This window comes from Rhinatrema bivittatum, chromosome 9 (assembly GCF_901001135.1).
Source record: "Rhinatrema bivittatum chromosome 9, aRhiBiv1.1, whole genome shotgun sequence".
Taxonomy (NCBI): Eukaryota; Metazoa; Chordata; class Amphibia; order Gymnophiona; family Rhinatrematidae; genus Rhinatrema; species Rhinatrema bivittatum.
The window spans coordinates 251,366,248-251,386,137 of NC_042623.1; the positions used below are offsets into that span (position 1 = coordinate 251,366,248).

Genomic DNA, 19,890 nt, shown 5'->3' on the forward strand with positions numbered 1-19,890 from the left:
TGCAAGGGTTGTGGAGGAATCTTGAAGCAGGTGCATTGTGTTTAAAACAAAAGAGCATTAACTTTGTTTGCCTGCTGTGCTGGCCCTGCCAATTTATTTCATATATAAGCCACTATGAATTTTTTTTTCCTCTCTGTTTTTAGGTATGTCAATGCAAAAGGATACTTCCATGATGTGGCCGATGCAATGGAAGCAGCCAAAGAAGAGATTTTTATCACGGACTGGTGGTTAGTATATGCACATTGGAATTTTGTCAGATGGATGCTCTCCAGAAGTCGAACTTAGAATGTTCATTAAAGCCTGGCACTGCAGAAGCATCTTACATTGTGGGAAAGTTGCTGTTAAGTGCAACCAGATGGTTTGGCAGCAGAACCAACTGTCCAGCAGTAGAAGTCTATTGTCAAGGACCTTTACAGGAGATGTGGCACCAGTGTGCGCATTTTCAAATCGTGTGATTTGGATTGTTTTTCCCTAAAAGGAGGCATTCAGATGGAATGCCATTTAACGAGGCTCATTCGTTGTCGACCAGAATGACCTCCTGCGCGGTTTCACTGCCTCGGTGCCCCCGTTATGGTGGTGGCAGAGCATGCTCTTACTGATGCCCTTGCCATTAATACTGGCATTTGACCAGGCGCAGTAGGTGCAGATTGTAGGCACTTTGGCTGGCACAAATGGATCTTACGGATCTAATGTGGGCTCCAGCTGTGTCTTGTGTGAGGATGCTGGCCAGGCCGGTCCCTCCTCGCCCAGGCTGCTCTCTCTTAATTGTACAAAGCTTCAGTACAGAATGAGACAGCATGATGATGAATATCCATTATGCAGATGACACTGCCAAAAAGATCATCATCAGGGCTGGATCCGTCAGTAGAGACAGAGAGAGAGAGATATTTATAAGGGAAAAGCACTGGGGGGGAGGAGGAGGGGGATGGAAAAGAAGTGAATACATCCAGTGGAAAGTAATCTTTCCCTAACTAAATTCACCTTACTTTCTCTCCAGGATTTGAGGCACTCATGACATTTAGCATTATTATGTGTCGTAGTCTGCAATATATTAAATTCTTAAAACAAATACATTTCTCTGACATAGTGAACCCCCCTCTGTTCACACACACACACATGTGCACAAACACACACACACACACACACACTTGTAGGTTTTTCATCCATTTAACCGATTACAGGATTTTACACCTTTCTTCAGTTCTGCAAACTGCTTTTGCTTACATTTTCAGGCTGAGTCCAGAAATATTCTTGAAGAGGCCAGTGGTAGAAGGAAATCGCTGGAGACTAGACTGCATACTTAAGCGAAAAGCTGTAAGTGCTTTGGTGAATCTTAGAATGTTTTCACTGACTTTGCTTATTTTTTAAGGCACAAGAAAGATATCTTTGCTGTAGAGTATGTCACGTGTTCACGTCAAGAAAATGTATTTCACTGTATACTTTCCAGAAAAGCAAGGCGAATGCATTGCATACCAATCACATTCGAAGGCTCTGGGAACCAGTAAAGTATGAGGAGGGGGGCATAGCCAAGGCCAAAATGGCTTCATTCCCACCGGCCCCCCCATTTTCTCCTCTTGGCACACCGCTCCCATCTTCCTCTCTCAATCTCCGCCTCCTTTTGTTGCCCCCTCACACCCCCTTCTAGAACCCCTCCCCAGTCTATTTCTTCACGTTATTACTACTGCTGGTCACTTGCACCACCAGAAGGAGTGACGCCCACAAAGACCATCCAGTAGCCTGCAGAGTGAGCTCTGCGGCAGGCAGCCTGTCGGCAGTAGTGCGGCCCAAGCTTCGGCCCCGCACCTTTCCAATCATGTGACCAAGCAAGCTTCCGGAAACCTGCAGTGGCCCTTCCTATCGCTCCTTTCCCTGCTGCTAGCCTATGCTTCTTCAAAGTGAGGGAAACGTCGGGAGGTTCTGCAGTCAGCCTGGAAGAAAGAGGATCAAAGGCCGCTGCGGGAACAGCATGAGCCAGAGGGAACAGGCTTGTTTCATTTTTTTTATTTATTTATTTATTTATTTATTTATTTATTTATTTAAAGGCTTTTATATACCGGAGTTCATGCACTGTGTAAACCGAAGTGGTATGCACTAGAACAAGGAACAGAAAATTACATCAAACAGATTGAACAATTAAACAAATATACAATTACACCCAACGATTGGGTATAAATAACATGGCTAACTTAGTAGGAACTTAGAGTTTGAGGTAAAGGAGAGAAATAGTACCAAGTGGTAACAGAACAATGTTAATAGCTAAATAATAAATATAAATTGTAAATACAAATTCTTATAATAAATACAGGTGCTTACAGATTACAGTCTTCATGAAAAGTTTACGTCTACAGAATAGGGTTAAGTAAATAAGAACTGGCGGTTATTTCTATAGGAGTGAAGACTTCAAAAACTGAGGTTACATCTGGATTAAGAGGTATTGGTGTAGCATGCTCAAATATTTAATGATTTGGAATTGTGAGACCAAGGATAAAAATTAGGAGTTGTTTGATATGATTTTAAATGGACAAAACAAAACAAACAATAAATGAAGCAGAAACACAAGAAAAAGAGTAAAAAAAACAAAAGAAAATGAGACCGATATTCTGTAGAGGCAGTTTAGTGGACAAGTTATCCAGGCTAAAGTTGGCTGGACAACTTGTCCTGTATATTCAGTAGGATAAACGTCCTGCTGAATATACTGGCTTAAAGTTAGCCGGATAACTTAAAAACCTAACCAGCTATGTTTGAATATAGCCATTTATATCTGTAAGTGAGCCAGCCTTGTTTGGCTGGGTAACTTGCTACTTTTCTGGATATCTTTAGAAAATATCCAGGTAAGCAGCACTGTTAAAATAAATAAATAAATAAATACAAGGGCCTGTAGCCTGTTCCCCAACTTTCTTGACAGAATTTCATTTGGCATCCCCATGCACCCATCAGGAAGCTGATGAACTTTACAAGCTGTCATTTTGAATGTTGAAACATTGATACTGTGTTGGGCTTGTGGACTGAAAATCCGAAGAATTTTGCAATTTATGCTGCTCTCGGAAAAAGATAATATATGCAAACAAAAATGTTAAAACTGTAAAGGTGACCTATGCTTCTAAACATGGACATATTGTACTAAGATGTCAGTCACTTTGATTCATAAGTGCAGTCAGCGTCACCATTCATATGAATTTGCATAATCTGTTACCTTGATTCAGCATTTTATGCAGAGGATTCGTCAGGGCATTTAGCATAGCTGAGTTTAAAGGGGGTTTGGACAAGTTCCTGGAGAAAAAGTCCATAAAGAATTATTAGTTATACTTGGGGAAACCCATCAATTATTCCTGGGAGTAAGCAACAAGGAATACATACTAACATAGTAACGACAGCAGAAAAAGACCAAATAGTCCATCCAGTCTACCCAGCAAGTTTCTTAAGGTAGTAACCGCCGCTCCCAAGCCTTACGTTAAAGGTAGTAATATTAACAATGGAAACCAAGCAACTGTCAAACTCATAGTAAAAACTACTGCTAGCAACAATTTACAGGGTGAGCAGCCTTCTTGATATTTCGTACAATGCTGCTTGAACATGCTTTGGTTTTGGACTTGGCTGTAGAAACAGTTCTGTGCTTTTTCCTTAATGTCTACATACCCATACCCCAGACCGTAAAAGTCAAGGCCCAGCATTAGTTGTCATCTGAATCCAGTTCTCCCCGCCATCGAAGCAGAGAGTGATGCTGCTGTTGCACCAAAATCAAAAAAGCTAATTGGTTAAAGGTAATAATCCCCATGCCTTCTGTTAGGGGTAGTAGCTGCTGTTCCAGGCAGGTTACCTCCAAGTGAGGTCTCGCCAAGCATTTGTACAAGGGCATCATCACCTCCTTTTTCTTACTGGTTATTCTTCACTTTATATAGCCCAGAATTCTTCTGGCTTAAGTTAGCGTCTTGTCACATTGCTTTGCCTCCTTCAGATTGCCAATCACTATCACTCCAAGATCGCTCTCTTGGTCTGTGCACATTAGTCTTTCACTCCCCATCACATACAGCTCTTTTGGATTATCACATCCCACATGCATGGCTCTGCACTTCTCTTCAAGATTTCTTAAATCATGTTTCATTCTCTGTACTCCTTCAGGCATGTCCACTCTGTTGCAGATCTTAGTATCATCCACAAATTGACAAACTTTACCTTCTAACCCTTCCGCAATGTCGCTCACAAAGATATTGGTCCCAAAACCGATCCCTGTGGCACTACCCATAATACCATTCTCTCTTCGGAGTAGGTTCCATTTACCATTACACACTGTCTCCTATCAGTCAGCCAGTTTGCAGTCCACCCCACCACCTTGGCACCATCTCCCAAGCATCTAATTTTATTCATAAGCCTTCTATGCAGGACTGTATCAAAAGCTTTCATGAAATCCAAGTAAATCACATCAAGTGCTCTTCCTTGTTCTAATTCTCTAGTCACCCAATCAAAATAATCAAATTTGTCTAACAGGACCTTCCCCTGGTGAATCCATGCTGCCGTGGGTCCAGTCACCGACCATTTTGATGATAGTTCAATATCCTTTCCTTCAGCAACGTCTCTATTAATTTTCCCACCACTGAGGTGATGGTACTGGCCTATAGCTTCCAGCCTTCTCTCTGCTACTGCACTTGTGAAGTGGGACCACCACGGCTCTTCTCCAGTCACATGACACTACTCATGTTTCCAGCGATGTACTGAACAGGTCCTTCAGCAGACCTTTCAGCACATCGCTGAGCTCCCTCAGTAACCAGGGATGTACTTCATCCAGCTCTATGGCCTTGTCCACTTTCAGTTTTCCTAGCTCTTCCCATATATTCTCTTCTGAAGTTTTGTCTACCCCACCTCCTTCTACCCCCCGTCTTCTCAGCCAGCAATGGGCCTTTTCCAAGGTCTTCTTTAGTGAACACCAAACTGAAGTATTAATATTAATTGCTGCCATTTCACATGGGTCGTCATGAGACTTTTCTTATTTGCAATATCAAATCATACCGTCTGATGCTCATTGGTGCTCAGGTGGGTACTTATATGGACATTAGAGACTTTATTTCCATTTGTGAATATTGTAGATCTATGCTTTGGGATATGTGCTTTGGCCACTGTTGGAGATATTATGCCAAGCTCAATGGACCTTTGGTCTGACTCAGCATGACACATCTTATGTTCTTAACAAAGACATTTTCCATAAATACACATGATATGTCACAGCAACCTATCAACCAGCTAACATATGAAATTGTTGGGTCTCTGGCCTTCTTTTTACCTAACTGTGGAATTATGCAAATGTTTTGTTTTTGATACAATTGTATACTCTGTTGCTGGAATTTTCATTTTATGCACAACTTTGCTAATACTAGATATTTTCTTATTTTGTGTAGCAACAAGGTGTGAAGATTTTTGTTATGCTTTACAAAGAGGTAGAGCTTGCTTTAGGCATCAACAGCGAATACAGCAAGAGAACACTCCTGCGAGTCCACCCCAATATTAAGGTATTTATCAGAATACTTCAAGTATATGGAAGCTTTGACAGGTTCTAGGATTAGAAACATAGAAGTGATGGTAGAAAAGGACCAAATGGTCCATCTAGTCTGCCCAGCAAGTTTATGGTAGCATCTGCCGCTCCATACAGGCCACCCCCATACTTAGCAGTTTCCCAGGCCCTTGTTGGTTGCTGTCTGAGTCCAATTCCCCTTTTCCTCTTTTCCCCCTGCCATTGAAGCAGAGAGCAATGATGGAGTTGCATCAAGAGTATGAAGGCCGATTGGTTAAGGGTAGTAACCGCCGCACCAGCAAGTTACCCCCATGCACTCTTTCCTTCATTTCCATCCTCTAGCCTTAAGGGATCCACAGTGTTTATCCCATGCCCCTTTTGAAATCATTCACTGTTTTTGTTTTCACTGTTTCACTAATTGCTGGTTCCAACCTGTGCAGATCTTTGGGGTACTGTACTGAAAAAAGCAGGAGGGCTAGCTGCAGCTTAGCGTCAGGGCCGGCGGAAGCACTAGGAAAACTGGGTGGGGGGCTCAGGGCGCCAGGGCAGCAGTCACGGCAGCAAGACAGAAGAGAGAGCCCCCGCCGCCGCGGCGATAGTGGCGACTCAGCAGCTGCCGGCAGGATATTTCACCGACAAGCGACCCATCCATCCCGCCGCCCCCTACCGGCTCCAGTCAAACTAATTTGACTCGAGCCGGTAGTTGGGTCGGGTGAGGACGAACGGGTGGCTCGGGACCTGGGGTCCACGGCACGGTAGCAGGAATTGAACTGGGCAGACTAGATGGGTCCTCATCTGCTCTCATAGCCTAAGTTTCTGTGTTTCTCAAATGCTGGAGAGCGGCAGTGAAAGTCGCATGTGCAAGGAGATTATTAAGCAGCATCTCCTAAGTGTTTGGAAATTTGATGGTGGAAAGTTGGCAGCACTGAATACCATAAAATGTTAATATTCACAGCTGGATTAATTAGAACCATTCTACACACTGTTTAATGACTCGGGACACAAACGAGGCAGAAATAGCAGGGAGACTCTGAAACTCTCAGGCATTTGCCTGATTCATAGCTAGGGCTTCTGAATGTAGGTTTTTACTGATAAAACACCGATGCAAGGAAAAAAAAAAGAACAGGTGTTTATTGGATAGATAGCGGAAAAACACCGCTCCCCCTGGTGCTCTCGCCCTCCCTTTTGCCTGACTTGGATGTTCCATTCTGTTTTTGTGCCTTTTCCATGCTGATAACTTCTCACCTGCACAAATCTATGCACTAGCACCTACACCCCAAAAACACCGATAAGCACAGATTTTTTTTGTCATCCCAGAGGACCCCTAATTAGCTGGAAAATAAAGACCTTCGTTTACAGTTTATAAACACCGAAGGGCAGAAGCTCATGAATAAAAAGACACCTGTGTAGCTCTGCACATTACTCTGAATCAGGTTGCACCCAAGGGCCCAGGTCTCTCCTGAATCAGCTGCTGCAGCAAGGGCCACATGAAATTATTGGGTTCCCACAGAATCATAAGAACCAATGGCTGGGCTAGGGGTGGCTGAGCACGTGGAGCCCCCTCACCCCATCTCCCATTTCCTCGGGTTGATCTGAGCCAGCAGGAGAGGGGAGCACATTAGATCACATCCTCCTTCTCTGCTGCTGGGGGGGGGTCCAGCTCGGTTTTGAGCCGTGCAGCGGCAGCAGAGTGAACCAGTGCTTTCCTCCTCCTCTTACCTGCTAGATCAGAACGAGGGGAGGGGGAATTATTGGGAGGGAGGAAATAAGGAGAATGTGGCCGGGGGGACAGGAGGGAGGGATGAGAAGGGGGTTGAATGGAAGACGGATGATGAGTGAGGGGGAGGGCCTGAGGAGGTAAGAGATGAAACCAACTTTTTTTTGGGGGGGGGGGAGGAGAGCAAGAGGGGACTGGCTGGGGTGAGAGAGGGCACTGATATATGACTGTTTATGAAAGAGGGGAACGGTGCTATGTGTGTGTCTATGAGAGAGAGAGGGGGGGGGGGCATGAGGGATTGGGGAGGGGAGCAGCTTCAGGAGGGATGTGTGTGTGTGTGCGTGTGTGAGAGGATTAGGGGGAGGTGAGGGTGAAAGGACCAGGAATAGAGAGGGGAAGAAAGAGGAGGAGGATTGGGGCGGGGAAGAGGAGAGAGAGGATTGGGTTGCATGGGGAGAGAACCAGAGCAGGCGGGGGAGGGATCACCCCCTTCTTCCAATCCAGATTCCTCCTCCCCTGATCTGGAATACTTTCCTCCTCTTTACTCCAACAGATCCTAGAACCAGCCTCCTCCTCTTCCCAGTCCCAAACCCCTTTCTCTCTTCCCCCTATTCAAGAAACTCTCGAACCTCAAGAACCTCCCCCATCTTTTCCCCCTCCTATGTCCGAGATCTCCTCCTTGTTGATATCTCAGATCCCTTTTCCTCGGTAAAGCAAATTATACAGGCACAAAAGCAGGGCTGCAAAACTATTTTTGTCCTATAAAACAGAATTAACCTTATTTAATATGCACAAATCTGTAAATTTGCCACAGAGTTTAAAAACACTTTCATTTTTAACCCACCCCTCAACACCCATCTAACCCAGCCATCTCAGAAAGTGTCCTTGGCCAGAAGATACACACGTAAGCGCTCTCTGGAACCTGACTGTGGCCAGTACATGTCACTGATATGCAATGGTTGAGACTCCTTTTCCTCAGCCCACCTCCTATCCCAAGGGCTCTGAACACTGCCTGTACTGTGTGCATCTGTGCCTGTGCCATCTACACTGAGCACTACTGTGATAAGGACACTGCCAGTGCCCCTTCCAAGAGGGACCCCCTCCTCCTAACCACACAGGATGCCACCAGGACTAAGGCTGGCCCTGGGACGGCAGCATCCCTAACCCCAGTCTGGTCTGAGTTCCAGAAACCAGGCCAGGAGGTTGACACCAGGGTCTTCTGCATGGCAGCAAGCAGCACATGTTGAGAAATGTGATAAAGGAAAACAGTAGGTGTTCAGTGAATTAAAGCCTTGATTTTCGTTTTTTTGTTTTAGGTCATGAGGCATCCAGACCATGTCTCGTCAACTGTGTATCTGTGGGCTCATCATGAGAAACTTGTTATCATTGACCAGTCAGTGGCATTCGTTGGTGGCATTGACTTGGCCTATGGAAGATGGGACGACGACGAACACCGGCTGACAGATGTAGGAAGTGTAAAACGAATCACAACGGCGCAGTCCATGGCCGCAATAAATGCTTCTGTAAGCCAGACTTATCCATGCCATATTATTCTGTATTTATTGAGGGTAACTTGCATAACAACACCTGCTCCAGGCAGGGCCTTTACTTGTGAGCAGTAACTTACGCGCAAAGGAGTGAATTTTCAAAAACGCACGCAAAAGTAGAAAATATTGTAGCAGTTTTTCAGAAGCCCATTTAAGCACATAAATCCTTTTGAAAATTGCCTCTAAATATTTGCGTAAGTGCCGACTCTACTCCGGAATGCCCTGTTCGGAGCACATAAACGTATGCCCGAAATTGAGTTGTGAGCGTACTTTTCTACACAGAGCCCGAAAGATTTTGAAAAGCAGATTGATGCACATAAGCCCTTTTGAAAATGACCCCCATTATCTAAGGGGCAAAGATACTTCAGCTGGACATTAATTTTAAAGGAAAGAGTTAATTCTACACATTTCCTATTTTTGCTCTTGTTTAGAACATATGATAAGACCTAAAGTTAGGGGAAGTGAAGCGGAAATGGTCATGAAGGGATAGTGCATCCTAAATTTCATGCAAGGTTCAACTTCGGTTTCTTGGCTCTGTTCTCACGCCTCTTGATTGTGTTCCTAAGGGTTCCTTCCTGTGGCCGAATATTTGTAGGCAGTGAAAACTCTGTAATTTTAGTTATAGCCGCAATATCTGCATTTTTCCAAATCTCCTCTACTGAGGTTAAGTTTTGGCTATCGTAACAGGCTGTAAGGGTGCAGCGCAGAGATGTGCAGTCGTTTAAAACACCAGCAACGTTTGATGTTTCATTTTACCGTAATTTCCAATCCATTTTTTGTCATTTCCACTGAAATGAAAAAAAAAAAATGCAAAAGTAGGGTAGAGGAGCGGGCCTAGTGGTTAGAGCAGCAGCCTGTGAACCAGGGAAGCCAGGAGGCAAATCCCACCGACTCTTCTTGTGACCTTGGGCAACTCCCTTCACCCTCCACTCCCTCAGGTGCAAATCTTTACATTAAAAGCCCTCTAGGGGCAGGGAAATATCTGCAGCGCCTGAATGTAACTCGCCTTCAGCTACCAACAAATACACCTAAATAAAATCACTGAAAGAAGGATAAAACAAAAGGCTTGCTGCTTGCACACCTCTAGTTCTGTTTCATGACACGGAAGAAGGCCAAGAGGCAACACTTCAGCACTAAAGGCACCCCTGGCCCTTGGTGCACAGGATGTGGGGGCCATAATCATAAAGTCTCCAAAGAGGAAACCAGGTCCATCTTCCTCCAGGTCTTAGTGTTAGCAAAATGGGGCAGCAGAGAACTGAGCCTTTTCCAGGGCTCTGCAGCACCATAACAAAATGCAAAGAAGCACAGAACATGGCGGCAGAAAAGGACCTCAACATCTGCCCAGCTTCGTTCCCCCCACCGCCCCGTTGATCGTTGGCTTTCCCCTTATTTCTTCATAACCAGGCAATTCAGTTTAGAAAAAGGCAAAGCTTACAGTTTGTAGAAGATACGACAACATAAGCCAGGACCCCTGGTCCCCCGTGATTGCGCGGCCGTGGAAAAGGCCACCAAATCTGCCCCTTCCAAAGGAATTGCCTGGTTCCTGCGAAATCACTGCAGGAGACCAGGGCGCCCAAGCCGGGTTGAGGATGTTGAGGTTTTCTGATTGCAGTTAAACTCCCTCGCCCCTCTTCAGTCGATTTCCCCACCTCCCATGCTGATCGAGTGGCAGGGAGGAGGAGAGTGGTGCAAGTCAGCAGTCAGCCCGGGCAGTAAGAGGAGGAGGATGTGGCCTGTCGTGCCGCTGCTGCTCTTCTCTTCCTGACCGCCTGATCAGCATAGTGAGAACGTGATAGAGGGGTCCGGGAAGGGGTGGGGGGGGTGGGGAACTAGGCTGCACTCCATGAAGTTAGCAAGTAGCACATTTAAGACTAATCGGAGAAATCTTTTTCACTCAACGTGCAATTAAACTCTGGAATTTTTTTGCCAGAGGAGGTGGTTAGTGCAGTTAGCGTATCTGGGTTTTAAAAAGGTTTGGATAAGTTCTTGGAGGAGAAGTCCATTAACTGCTATTGATCAAGTTGACTTAGGGAATAGCCACTGCTATTACTAGCATCATTTCATCAACCAACCTCTTCCCTTCAATAATAATTCTATAACATATACCAATACAAGGGATGCTTGTGTCCTGGTATTACTTATGTACGGTGGCTATTGTTCAAGGACAGCCAATGTTCCTACTCGTGGACGGCGCCTACACAGAAGGTAGGCGCCGTCCACGAGTAGGAACATTATCAACATGACACTGGAGAACTAACAGATATTGAGTACCTGTTTAGGACACAGCACAACCCCCCCTGAAGCAGGCACAAGAGTGCCGAAACATGGCCCATGTCGGGCAGGCAGACGCGATCCCCGCGAGAAGCAATTGAGACGGATGTCCTGATAAGTATTGACAAACAAGTAGCGGGTCGCCTCATAAAACGGGGAGATAAGGGGATCTTTTTAGATAAAAAAGTAAAAGACAAAATAGAAAATCTACATTGAATTTTGGATAATAAAGATTAATAGACGGGGCTAAAAAGAAGGACACCCATAAAATTGGCTGTCCTTGAACAATAGCCACCGTACATAAGTAATACCAGGACACAAGCATCCCTTGTATTGGTATATGTTATAGAATTACTAGCATCAGTAGCATGGGATCTTCTTGGTGTTTGGGTAATTGCCAGGTTCTTGTGGCCACTGTTGGAAACAGGATGCTGGGCTTGATGGACCCTTGGTCTGGCTCAGCATGGCAATTTCTTATGTTCTTATATTTTGAGGATAAAAGAGCTGGGGATTGGGGAAATGTGAAAGAGGGGAGGGGGGGGTCATGAGAATCAAAGAACTTGGGGGATGGGGATTGTGAAAGGGGCTGGAAGAGTTGAGAATAGATGTGGGGTTGGGGTGAGGGGTTGTGAGAATAGATGAGATGGGGGTTGGGGGAATGTGAAAGAGGGGGTTGTGAGAATAAAAGACCCTGGGGGTTGGGGGCGGGGGTTGTAAGAATAGAAGGCTTCTTCCATAACCCACTACCCTTTCCATGAAGAAATATTTCCTGAGATTGTTTCTGAGACTGCCCACTTGTTGTTGTATACCATGACCGCTTGTTTTGCAGCTTCCTTTTCATTGGAAAGGGTTTGATTCACTAAGCAAGTCTGGAAAACTATTTTATTTTTATATACAAAATAAATGTACATTCATTTAAAATGCAAAATAATTCAGTGTATGCAAATGATTGCCACAAAAGTTCAGAAACGTTTGCCGCAGAATTTATGACTGAGCTGCCACAGGCACGTGTTTAATTTTTAATACATTGCCTCAGATGGCAGCTAACTTCACCCATTCCACCAATCACAAGTATCCGAAGCATTTGACATTTGGTTATCGATTATGGCGCATTCAGGGCTTTATACGAGACCACGATGCATCGGTGCACGGCACTCAATGGTGTCTCTGTGTCTTTAGTTTGTAGCAGGGTCCAGTGAAGCTCTAAATTTAGAGCAAACATCTGAGGAGCGCAGCAAAGTGGCTGGCAAAATGCCTGAGGAAGATATGGTGGATGTGCCAAAACTGAAGGGAATAGGAAAATCCAAAAGGTTTGCCAGGTTCAGCCTGTATAGGCAGCTTCACAAGCACAACATGCAGCATGCTGACAGCGTGAGCAGCGTAGACAGCAATTCACGTAAGTATGTCTCTTCTATTACAGCTCGGAAAAAAAAAAATAATGCAGAAAATCTTAGGTTACTAGTGCACACCAATCAGCAGCAAGATCCAGTCAACATTATCCGATGGTATAAATCTTTTGTTTCTCATCATTGGTTTAGCATTGCAAATATTCAAAATGGGGGGGAAGGGGGGTTCATTTTAATTTTTTATTCAGTTTCCTGATAGCAAGAATCTGCTAAGGGATTGCCCTTTCCTTTATCTAGGAGCATCTAACTTTGTGCTGGGGGCGATTAGTTCATCACGTAATTCTGTGTGTCGTTGTTTAATAATTGCTTTTCTTTGTAAGGTACTTTGCGTAGGCTCCATAGAGCAGCTGTAAATGAGCTAATTATCTGGTAGTTGAGGCCCTTGCATATGGATTATCAATTCAACACCACATTTATTTATTTTACATCTGTTTCTTTGACAGAGCTTAAGCAAAAGACATGAAATAGTTTTGCTCAGACAGATAGGAGGATAGTTTTTTCTTCATCAAAGGGCTGAACCAGTATAAAGCTCAGATGTGATTTGAAAGTGGTTTGTTAAAAAGCAGTTGAGTTGAATCTGAACGCGATACGGAAGGCCTTGATGTTTTCAAACAGTAGAACAGCCTTAAATTTACAAAGACCCTCCGTTCTGGAATAGAATTATGGATAAGAGGATACAGCCTATTCCTCCATGCTTTTTTTTTAACGTGATAGACATAGAACATATCCCAGTGGCATAGCAAGCTAAGCACTCGGTAACAAGTCAGAAAAGTGGTTTGTTGCTATGCCTCCGACTTGTGCATGAGTGTGAGGACTCTTCTGCCTTTAGCTCTCACCGTATTTTGCTTACAAATTATGTGCCATTGCACTTAAAAGCTTTTGGCTAACCAAGACTGGAAAAAAAAAAAATTGGTACGCACAGCATTTTCTCTTTTAAAAAAAAGGAGCATTTCCACTCTCAACAGGTTATTCTAACCCTTATAGCAGTCATCAGAATTTAATCCATGGTTTAAAGCCTCATCTGAAGATCTTTCATCATTCGGGTGAGTCTGAGCGCGGGCTCGCTCATTCGAAAGATGGTGAGTGCCTTGCCTTTGCAGGCAGGGGTTCCCTGCTGGCTTTTGCTTGTTGTCGTGCTATGCTGTGTTGTGTTGTGCCAGCTGTGCGGTCACAGCGTGCATCGAGCGCTGCTTTTGTATGGGCAGAATCTGCTGCGTGCGTTTGCAAGCATTTCTCTCTTTGGTGAAAAGACGCCAACCGGTGTGTGATCTTTATTTGTACGTTGGTAATATCAGATTGTGGTGGCCAGGTGCAGTTCACGGTTACCAGTAGCTGACAAATATTTACAATATTGTCTGCTCTAGATGGGCCAGCTCCTTCCTCCTTGTCCTTCTCTGCCCCCCAATGAGGGCTGCAGTAGTGATGTAGTTAATGCACTAAAACTTGTTATTCACCAGGTGACAACAAAGCTGCAAAATACAACATCTTGATGCATCAATCTTTTCCTGCCTGGTTGATCCATGGAGAGCTACACAACATACATTTTCAGAGCGGCATTCATGCACAGATTATATGCCAACAGTTTCTACAACAACTGTCATCCCTACCTAATGTAGCGACATTTCCAGAATGAAGAGTTACGTTTTTTTGTAATGGTGGCCTTGGTTCATTTGTCTTTTCTGATTCCTTTTGATTGTCTTTTCCCCATGGATCTTCCAGAGTGATTGGTTTCCTTGCTACAGCAGAATGAGAGAGTTTTTTACCTTTAGGGCACTTGGGTTTGTGCAGTTGAGACGCTGACATAGTCATAGGTTGATTGGGCAACATTTATATACACACACACATACACACACACACACACACAAACAGCTTTGTTTCCCCCCCCCACCCCCAGTGTTTTAAGAGTTGCATCAATGTCACAGTGCAGTAACCCAAGAGAGCAGCTTAATGGTCGGTGATATCACAGTGGCTCCGAGAGCATCACTGTCAAATTAAATGAATAAGAAACATTTAGAGCCCACTTAGTTTAAAAGATTATTGTGGGGTAATTTTAAGACTGCCCACGGGTCCTGCAGGTTAATTTTGAAAGGGAAGATCCTCAATGAAAGATAGTGCAGGGATTTCATAACAAAATCCCCCTTACATACTTCCCTCCTCTCACTCCTGACTTAACCCTGTCTCTTTTACACATAATGGGGATGTGGGTGCTTTTTTCAGCGGTCCTTTTTATGTGAGTAAACCTCTGTTTTCCTGCGTAAAAAGTTTTGAAAATGACCCTCACCGGGACCAGGAGCCTCATACATCACTGTCTTTTCCCATAGACAAAGGATGGGGAAAAAAAACCCTTCGTGACTCAGCCCTTAAAAACCAGAGGCTTTTCCACAGAGAATGGGGATAATAAGTGAGCTGGCTGGTATGTTTCTTCAAATAAATCAATAAAAATCTAGCTTTGAAAATGCCAGGCCAGGGTTTGCTTCAGGAACGGACTGAAGCTAGGAAGTGTCACAAGTCCTTATCCTTGCGCCCAGCAAGGCTGTCGTGCAAAGTCCATATCAACAGCAGCAGCTGAGCCCTTATCTGCAGGTCCAAGTCATACTGGCAGTCCCTCACAGGATCACACCAAGGTTTCCTCACTCTCAAGAAGCCTGCATGCGCTCTCTTATAGCTCCTCTCTTGATAAATTGTATACATCGGGCTAGAAGGGGTCAGCGGAGACTTCTACCCCAGGAGCACCAACCAGAGACCCAACGGTCTGCCCTAAGACTTGGAGACTAGCTGCTTGCAGGGGCCATTCTCTAAATTAATATTCATGTGGTTTCCCTTTTGCAGGCAACTCTGCTTGAACCGGTGCTTATTGGGTTGCTTAAGTCCGTGGCCCCTTGCTATTGTTTGCCTTGTGTTGTTGCGCAGTCATAGAAACATAGAAATGACGGCAGAAAAAGACCAATCGGCCCATCCAGTCTGCCCAGCAAGCTCCCACACTTATTTTCCCATACTTATCTGTTTCACTGACAACCAAGTTCAGGGCCCTTGTTGGTAACTGTTTGATTCAAATTTCCTGCCATCCCCTGCCGTTGATGCAGAGAGTAATGTTGGAGTTGCATCAAAGGTGAGCATAAGGCTTAATGGTTAAGGGTAGTAACTGCCGCATCAAGCAAGTTACCCCGATGCTTGTTTACCCAGACTGCACAGATCAATGCCTTGTTGGATGTTGTCTGAATGCAAATCCTCTTTTCCACATTTCCCCCTGCCATTGAAGCAGAGAGCAACACAGTATATGCATTCAAAATGATGTATCAGGCTTAATTGGTTTAGGGTAGAAACCGCCACAATAAGCAAGCTACCCCCATGCTTGTTTACCCAGACTGTGTAGTTCAGTCCTTGTTGGTTGTTATCTGAATGCAAATCCTATTTTCCACATTTCCCCTTGCCGTTGAAGCAGAGAGCAATGTTGGAGTTGCATTAACCGTGTGAAGGCTTTTTGAATAAGGGTAGTAATTACCAGATAGTAGCCTCCATTCCAGCAAGCCACCCCCATGGCTCTTCTCTTCATCCCATCTTCTAGCCTTTATGGATTCACAGTGTTTATCCCATGCCCCTTTGAAATCCTTCACAGTTTTAGTCTTCACCACTTCCTCTGGAAGGGCATTCCAGGTATCCACCACCCTCTCTGTGAAGAAATACTTCCTGACATTGGTTCTGAGTCTTCCTCCCTGGAGTTTCAAATCGTAACCCCTAGTTCTACTGATTTTTTTTCCAACGGAAAAGGTTTGTTGTTGACCATGGATCATTAAAACCTTTCAAGTATCTGAAAGTCAGTATCATATCACCCCTGCTCCTCCTCTCCTCCAGGGTATACATATTTAGGTTCTTCAATCTCTCCTCATAAGTAATTTTATGAAGACCATTCACCTTTTTGTTCTCCCTTCTCTGGACTGCCTCCATCCTGTCTCTGTCCCTGTGGAGATACGGTCTCCAGAACTGAACACAGTACTCCAGGTGAGGCCTCACCAAGGCCCTGTACAAGGGGATCATCACTTCCTTTCTTTTACTAGATATTCCTCTCTCTATGCAACCCAGCATTCTTCTGGCTTTAGCTATTGCCTTGTCACATTGTTTCGCCGATTTCAGATCGTTAGACACTATCACCCTAAGGTCTCTCTCCTGCTCCGTGCACATCAGCCCTTCACCCCCCATCAAATACAGTTCTTTCGGATTTCCACACCCCATATGCATGACTCTGCAGTTCTTGGCATTGAATCTCAGCTGCCATATCGTCGACCACTCTTCCAGCTTCCTTAAATCCCATCTCATTCTCTCCACTCCTTCCGGCATGTCCACTCTGTTGCAGATCTTAGTATCATCCGCAAAAAGACAAATCTTACCTTCTATCCCGTCCGCAATGTCACTCACAAAGATATTGAACAGGACCAGTCTTAACACCGATCCTTGTGGCACTCCGCTTAACACCGCTCTCTCTTCAGAGTAAGTTCCATTTATCATCACACATTATCTTCTGTCCATCAACCAGTTTACAATCCAGGCCACCACCTCGGCTCTCACTCCTAAGGTTCTCATTTTACTCACAAGCCTCCTGTGCGGGATGGTATCAAAAGCTTTGCTGAAATCCAAGTAGATGATATTGAGCGCTCTTCCTCGATCCAATTCCCTAGTCACCCAATCAAAAAAGTCAATCAGATTTGTCTGACAGGACCTTCCCCTGGTGAATTCATGCTGCCTCTGGTCCAGCTATTCTTCTGACTGTAGATAGTTCACTATTCTTTCTTTCAGCAGTGACTCCATTACTTTTCCCAGCACCGAGGTGAGGCTAACCAGTCTGTAGTTTACAGCCTCCTCTTTGCTTCCACTCTTGTGAAGCGGGACCACCACCGCTCTTCCCCAGTCACTCAGTACCACTCCCATTTCTAGGGATCTAGTGAACAGGTCATGCAGCGGACCCGCCGGCACATCTCTGAGCTCCCTCGGTATCCTAGGATGAACCTCATCAGGCCCCATGGCTTTGTCCACTTTCAGTTTTCCTAGCTCTTCCCATACATTCTCTTCTGTAGAGCTTTGTGTTGCTGGCCACTTGGTATATACTGCAGCTATTGGCGCTTCACACTGTCTTCGTGTTCTGATGAATATTGTGCCAAACTTGATGAGCTAAATTACTTTTTATGTCTCCCTCATGTCTTGCTTTTTGCTCTCAAGAAGTCTGTCCTTAGGATTTTCACTCTGACCGAGGATATCTGAAAATTCATGTATTTAGCAGTTACTGTAATAGCTTTTATAGCAAGGCGCTTACCTTTAAGTCACAGATTGATGCAGTATATGGAGAGAAGGCAGTTGTTGAGCTAATCTGTTGCCTGTTAGGGAGCAGTTTTGCCCCTGTTGTTGAAGGTACGTTTGTACATGCACATCTTGTACTTAATTATTTAAAAAGAGAAACCACCCAGATGGTTTCCCTGTGAAAACTGCCTACAAGGTGTGAGCGTAAAAAATGTGTGTTACACTCGGTGGTCTGCAAGCTAACCCCGCAAACTGTTGCCCTCACCTCTCGGGCTGGGCCCCTCTCGTAGCAAGATGCCCTCACGCCAGGGCTCTACTCTCCTCCGCACCAGGCCCGGCTCCTTTTTGCACCAACACCCTGGATGCCACCAACTCTCTGCTGCTGTGCCTCTCCCTAGCCGCAAGCAGGGACGAGACTGCCAGATTTAAAGAGCCCACGGCGCAGCTTGATGACCTCATGCAGCCAGGACCGTAAAAGGCCCTCTAGACCTTCATGTCCTTGCCTCGACAACAGATCTCCCTGCTCCAGCAACAGTGCGTGTTGCTCCAGCTTCCTGTCTCAGTTCCTTGTCATCAGTTCCTCAGTTCCAGCGTCATTGTCTTCAGTTCTTCCACTCCTCCCTTGCTGCTCGCTTGTTCTTCTGCTGGCCGTCCTGCCCCGCCTATCTGTCCTGCCCTTCCCTTCAGACTGATCCATGATACTGACCTGAATACTCTCAATCGCCGCCAGCCACTGACCTCTGCCTGCCACCAGACACGTCTCACCAGTATGCACTCTGACCCAGCTACCTCGTCAGATCTCTCCACTATCAGCAGAGGCCTCCACCAAAGACTGCCGGCCCCGCCACCCAAAGGGTCAACCCAAAGCTCCAGCTGGACCACTGCTTCGTCTGGGTGCACCTGCCGAAGGTGAAGACATGCAAGGCTCCTCCTTGCAGGTTGTGTCAACCCTGCCTCAGTCTAAAGTGTTCATAAACACAACAGTGTGCGTATATGTTTGTACCTGCTATTTGTCTGGACAGCCTAACACCAATAGGTCTGAAAAACACGCCAAAGGCATATGCACTGTTTAGTCCCTCTGACCTAAACATGCCCACAGGAAGGTCTCATTTAAATCCAGCTACATGTGCCGTGAAAGCCTACACGTACCATAAAGGTGACAGCTTTGTAACAGAGTGATCTGCCCGGATAAATCACTGGGAAAATCATTCTCCCTATCACTAACTCAGAAAGTTAGGAAGCCACTGGGTCCAGGGTAATCATTCCTGCTGTTCTCTAAAACAATGTGAAATGTGGGAAGGAAAAAAAAAAAAAAAGAGTACATTTTGTGCACTATTTTTTCAAAAGCTGCTGGTCCCCGGGAATTTGCTTTATAATGGGAACTGTGTGTGTGTGTGTGTGTGTGTACACATATTCTCCGTGCTAGACATTCTCTTGGAAGATCAGGTCTATGTGCAGTGTTCTGCTACACGCCACCAGGGTGCCAGGGTGGAGGGAGTCCCAGTTCCTGTGGTAAGTGACACTTAGTGGCCAGATTTAGATCCCATGGTTGCAGGGTTCTGGAAGAAGCCCTGGCGCAAGGCCCCCCCCCCCCCCCCCCATCCCCTAGCCAAGAGCTGTTGTTGCGATGACTAGACTAAACTAAGTTGGGAAATGATATAAAATGGGGGTGGGTGGGGTGGAATCCCCTGGTAGTTGCAAACAAGGGTTCCTTGCACCTGATGGCAGCCCTGATTCCTATTGAGCTGAAAAGCCCATAAGAACTTGCTGGGTCAAATAGCAACAGAGAGGCACTGTTATTTCATTCTATTGAATCTCTATCCGAAAGAAATAAAAGGAATGCAGGTGAAGATGATAAGAAACCAAGGGATTAACCGAGTTATATGTTTCCAGTACAAGTCATTTTGAGACATACAATTTCAGTATCCTGCAGGATACTGAAATTGTAGATGCGTAGATCCCATAATAATCTACCTCCAGTAGATTATTATGGGATGTACGCATCCCGTTGCCTGCTAGAAACAAAGCCCTAAGCGTCACAATAAAGAAAGCAGTTGTTTCTCTTTAGGTTGTTGCAGTGATAGCTCCCTGGCAGATGCTAAAGCAGTGCTTGATGAATATTGGTTTACTGTCACTTTCGTTGATACGCTTTTAAAC

General features: G+C 45.2%; 1 protein-coding gene across 5 annotated transcripts in view; it reads left to right on the forward strand.

Annotated features, from left to right (window-relative positions):
- The window catches only part of PLD1 (phospholipase D1), a 301,509-nt gene that overhangs the window by 203,465 nt on the left and 78,154 nt on the right, over window positions 1–19,890 (forward strand). For 4 of the 5 annotated variants that reach the window (XM_029615277.1, XM_029615278.1, XM_029615276.1 and 1 more), the window contains 5 exons: window positions 144–227; window positions 1,233–1,314; window positions 5,391–5,501; window positions 8,537–8,743; window positions 12,218–12,434. In XM_029615277.1, coding sequence (XP_029471137.1) covers window positions 144–227; window positions 1,233–1,314; window positions 5,391–5,501; window positions 8,537–8,743; window positions 12,218–12,434 — 701 coding nt within the window. Of the gene's footprint in view, window positions 1–143; window positions 228–1,232; window positions 1,315–5,390; window positions 5,502–8,536; window positions 8,744–12,217; window positions 12,435–13,409; window positions 13,524–19,890 lie in introns of all 5 variants that reach the window. The other variant, XM_029615280.1, reaches the window with a different exon arrangement.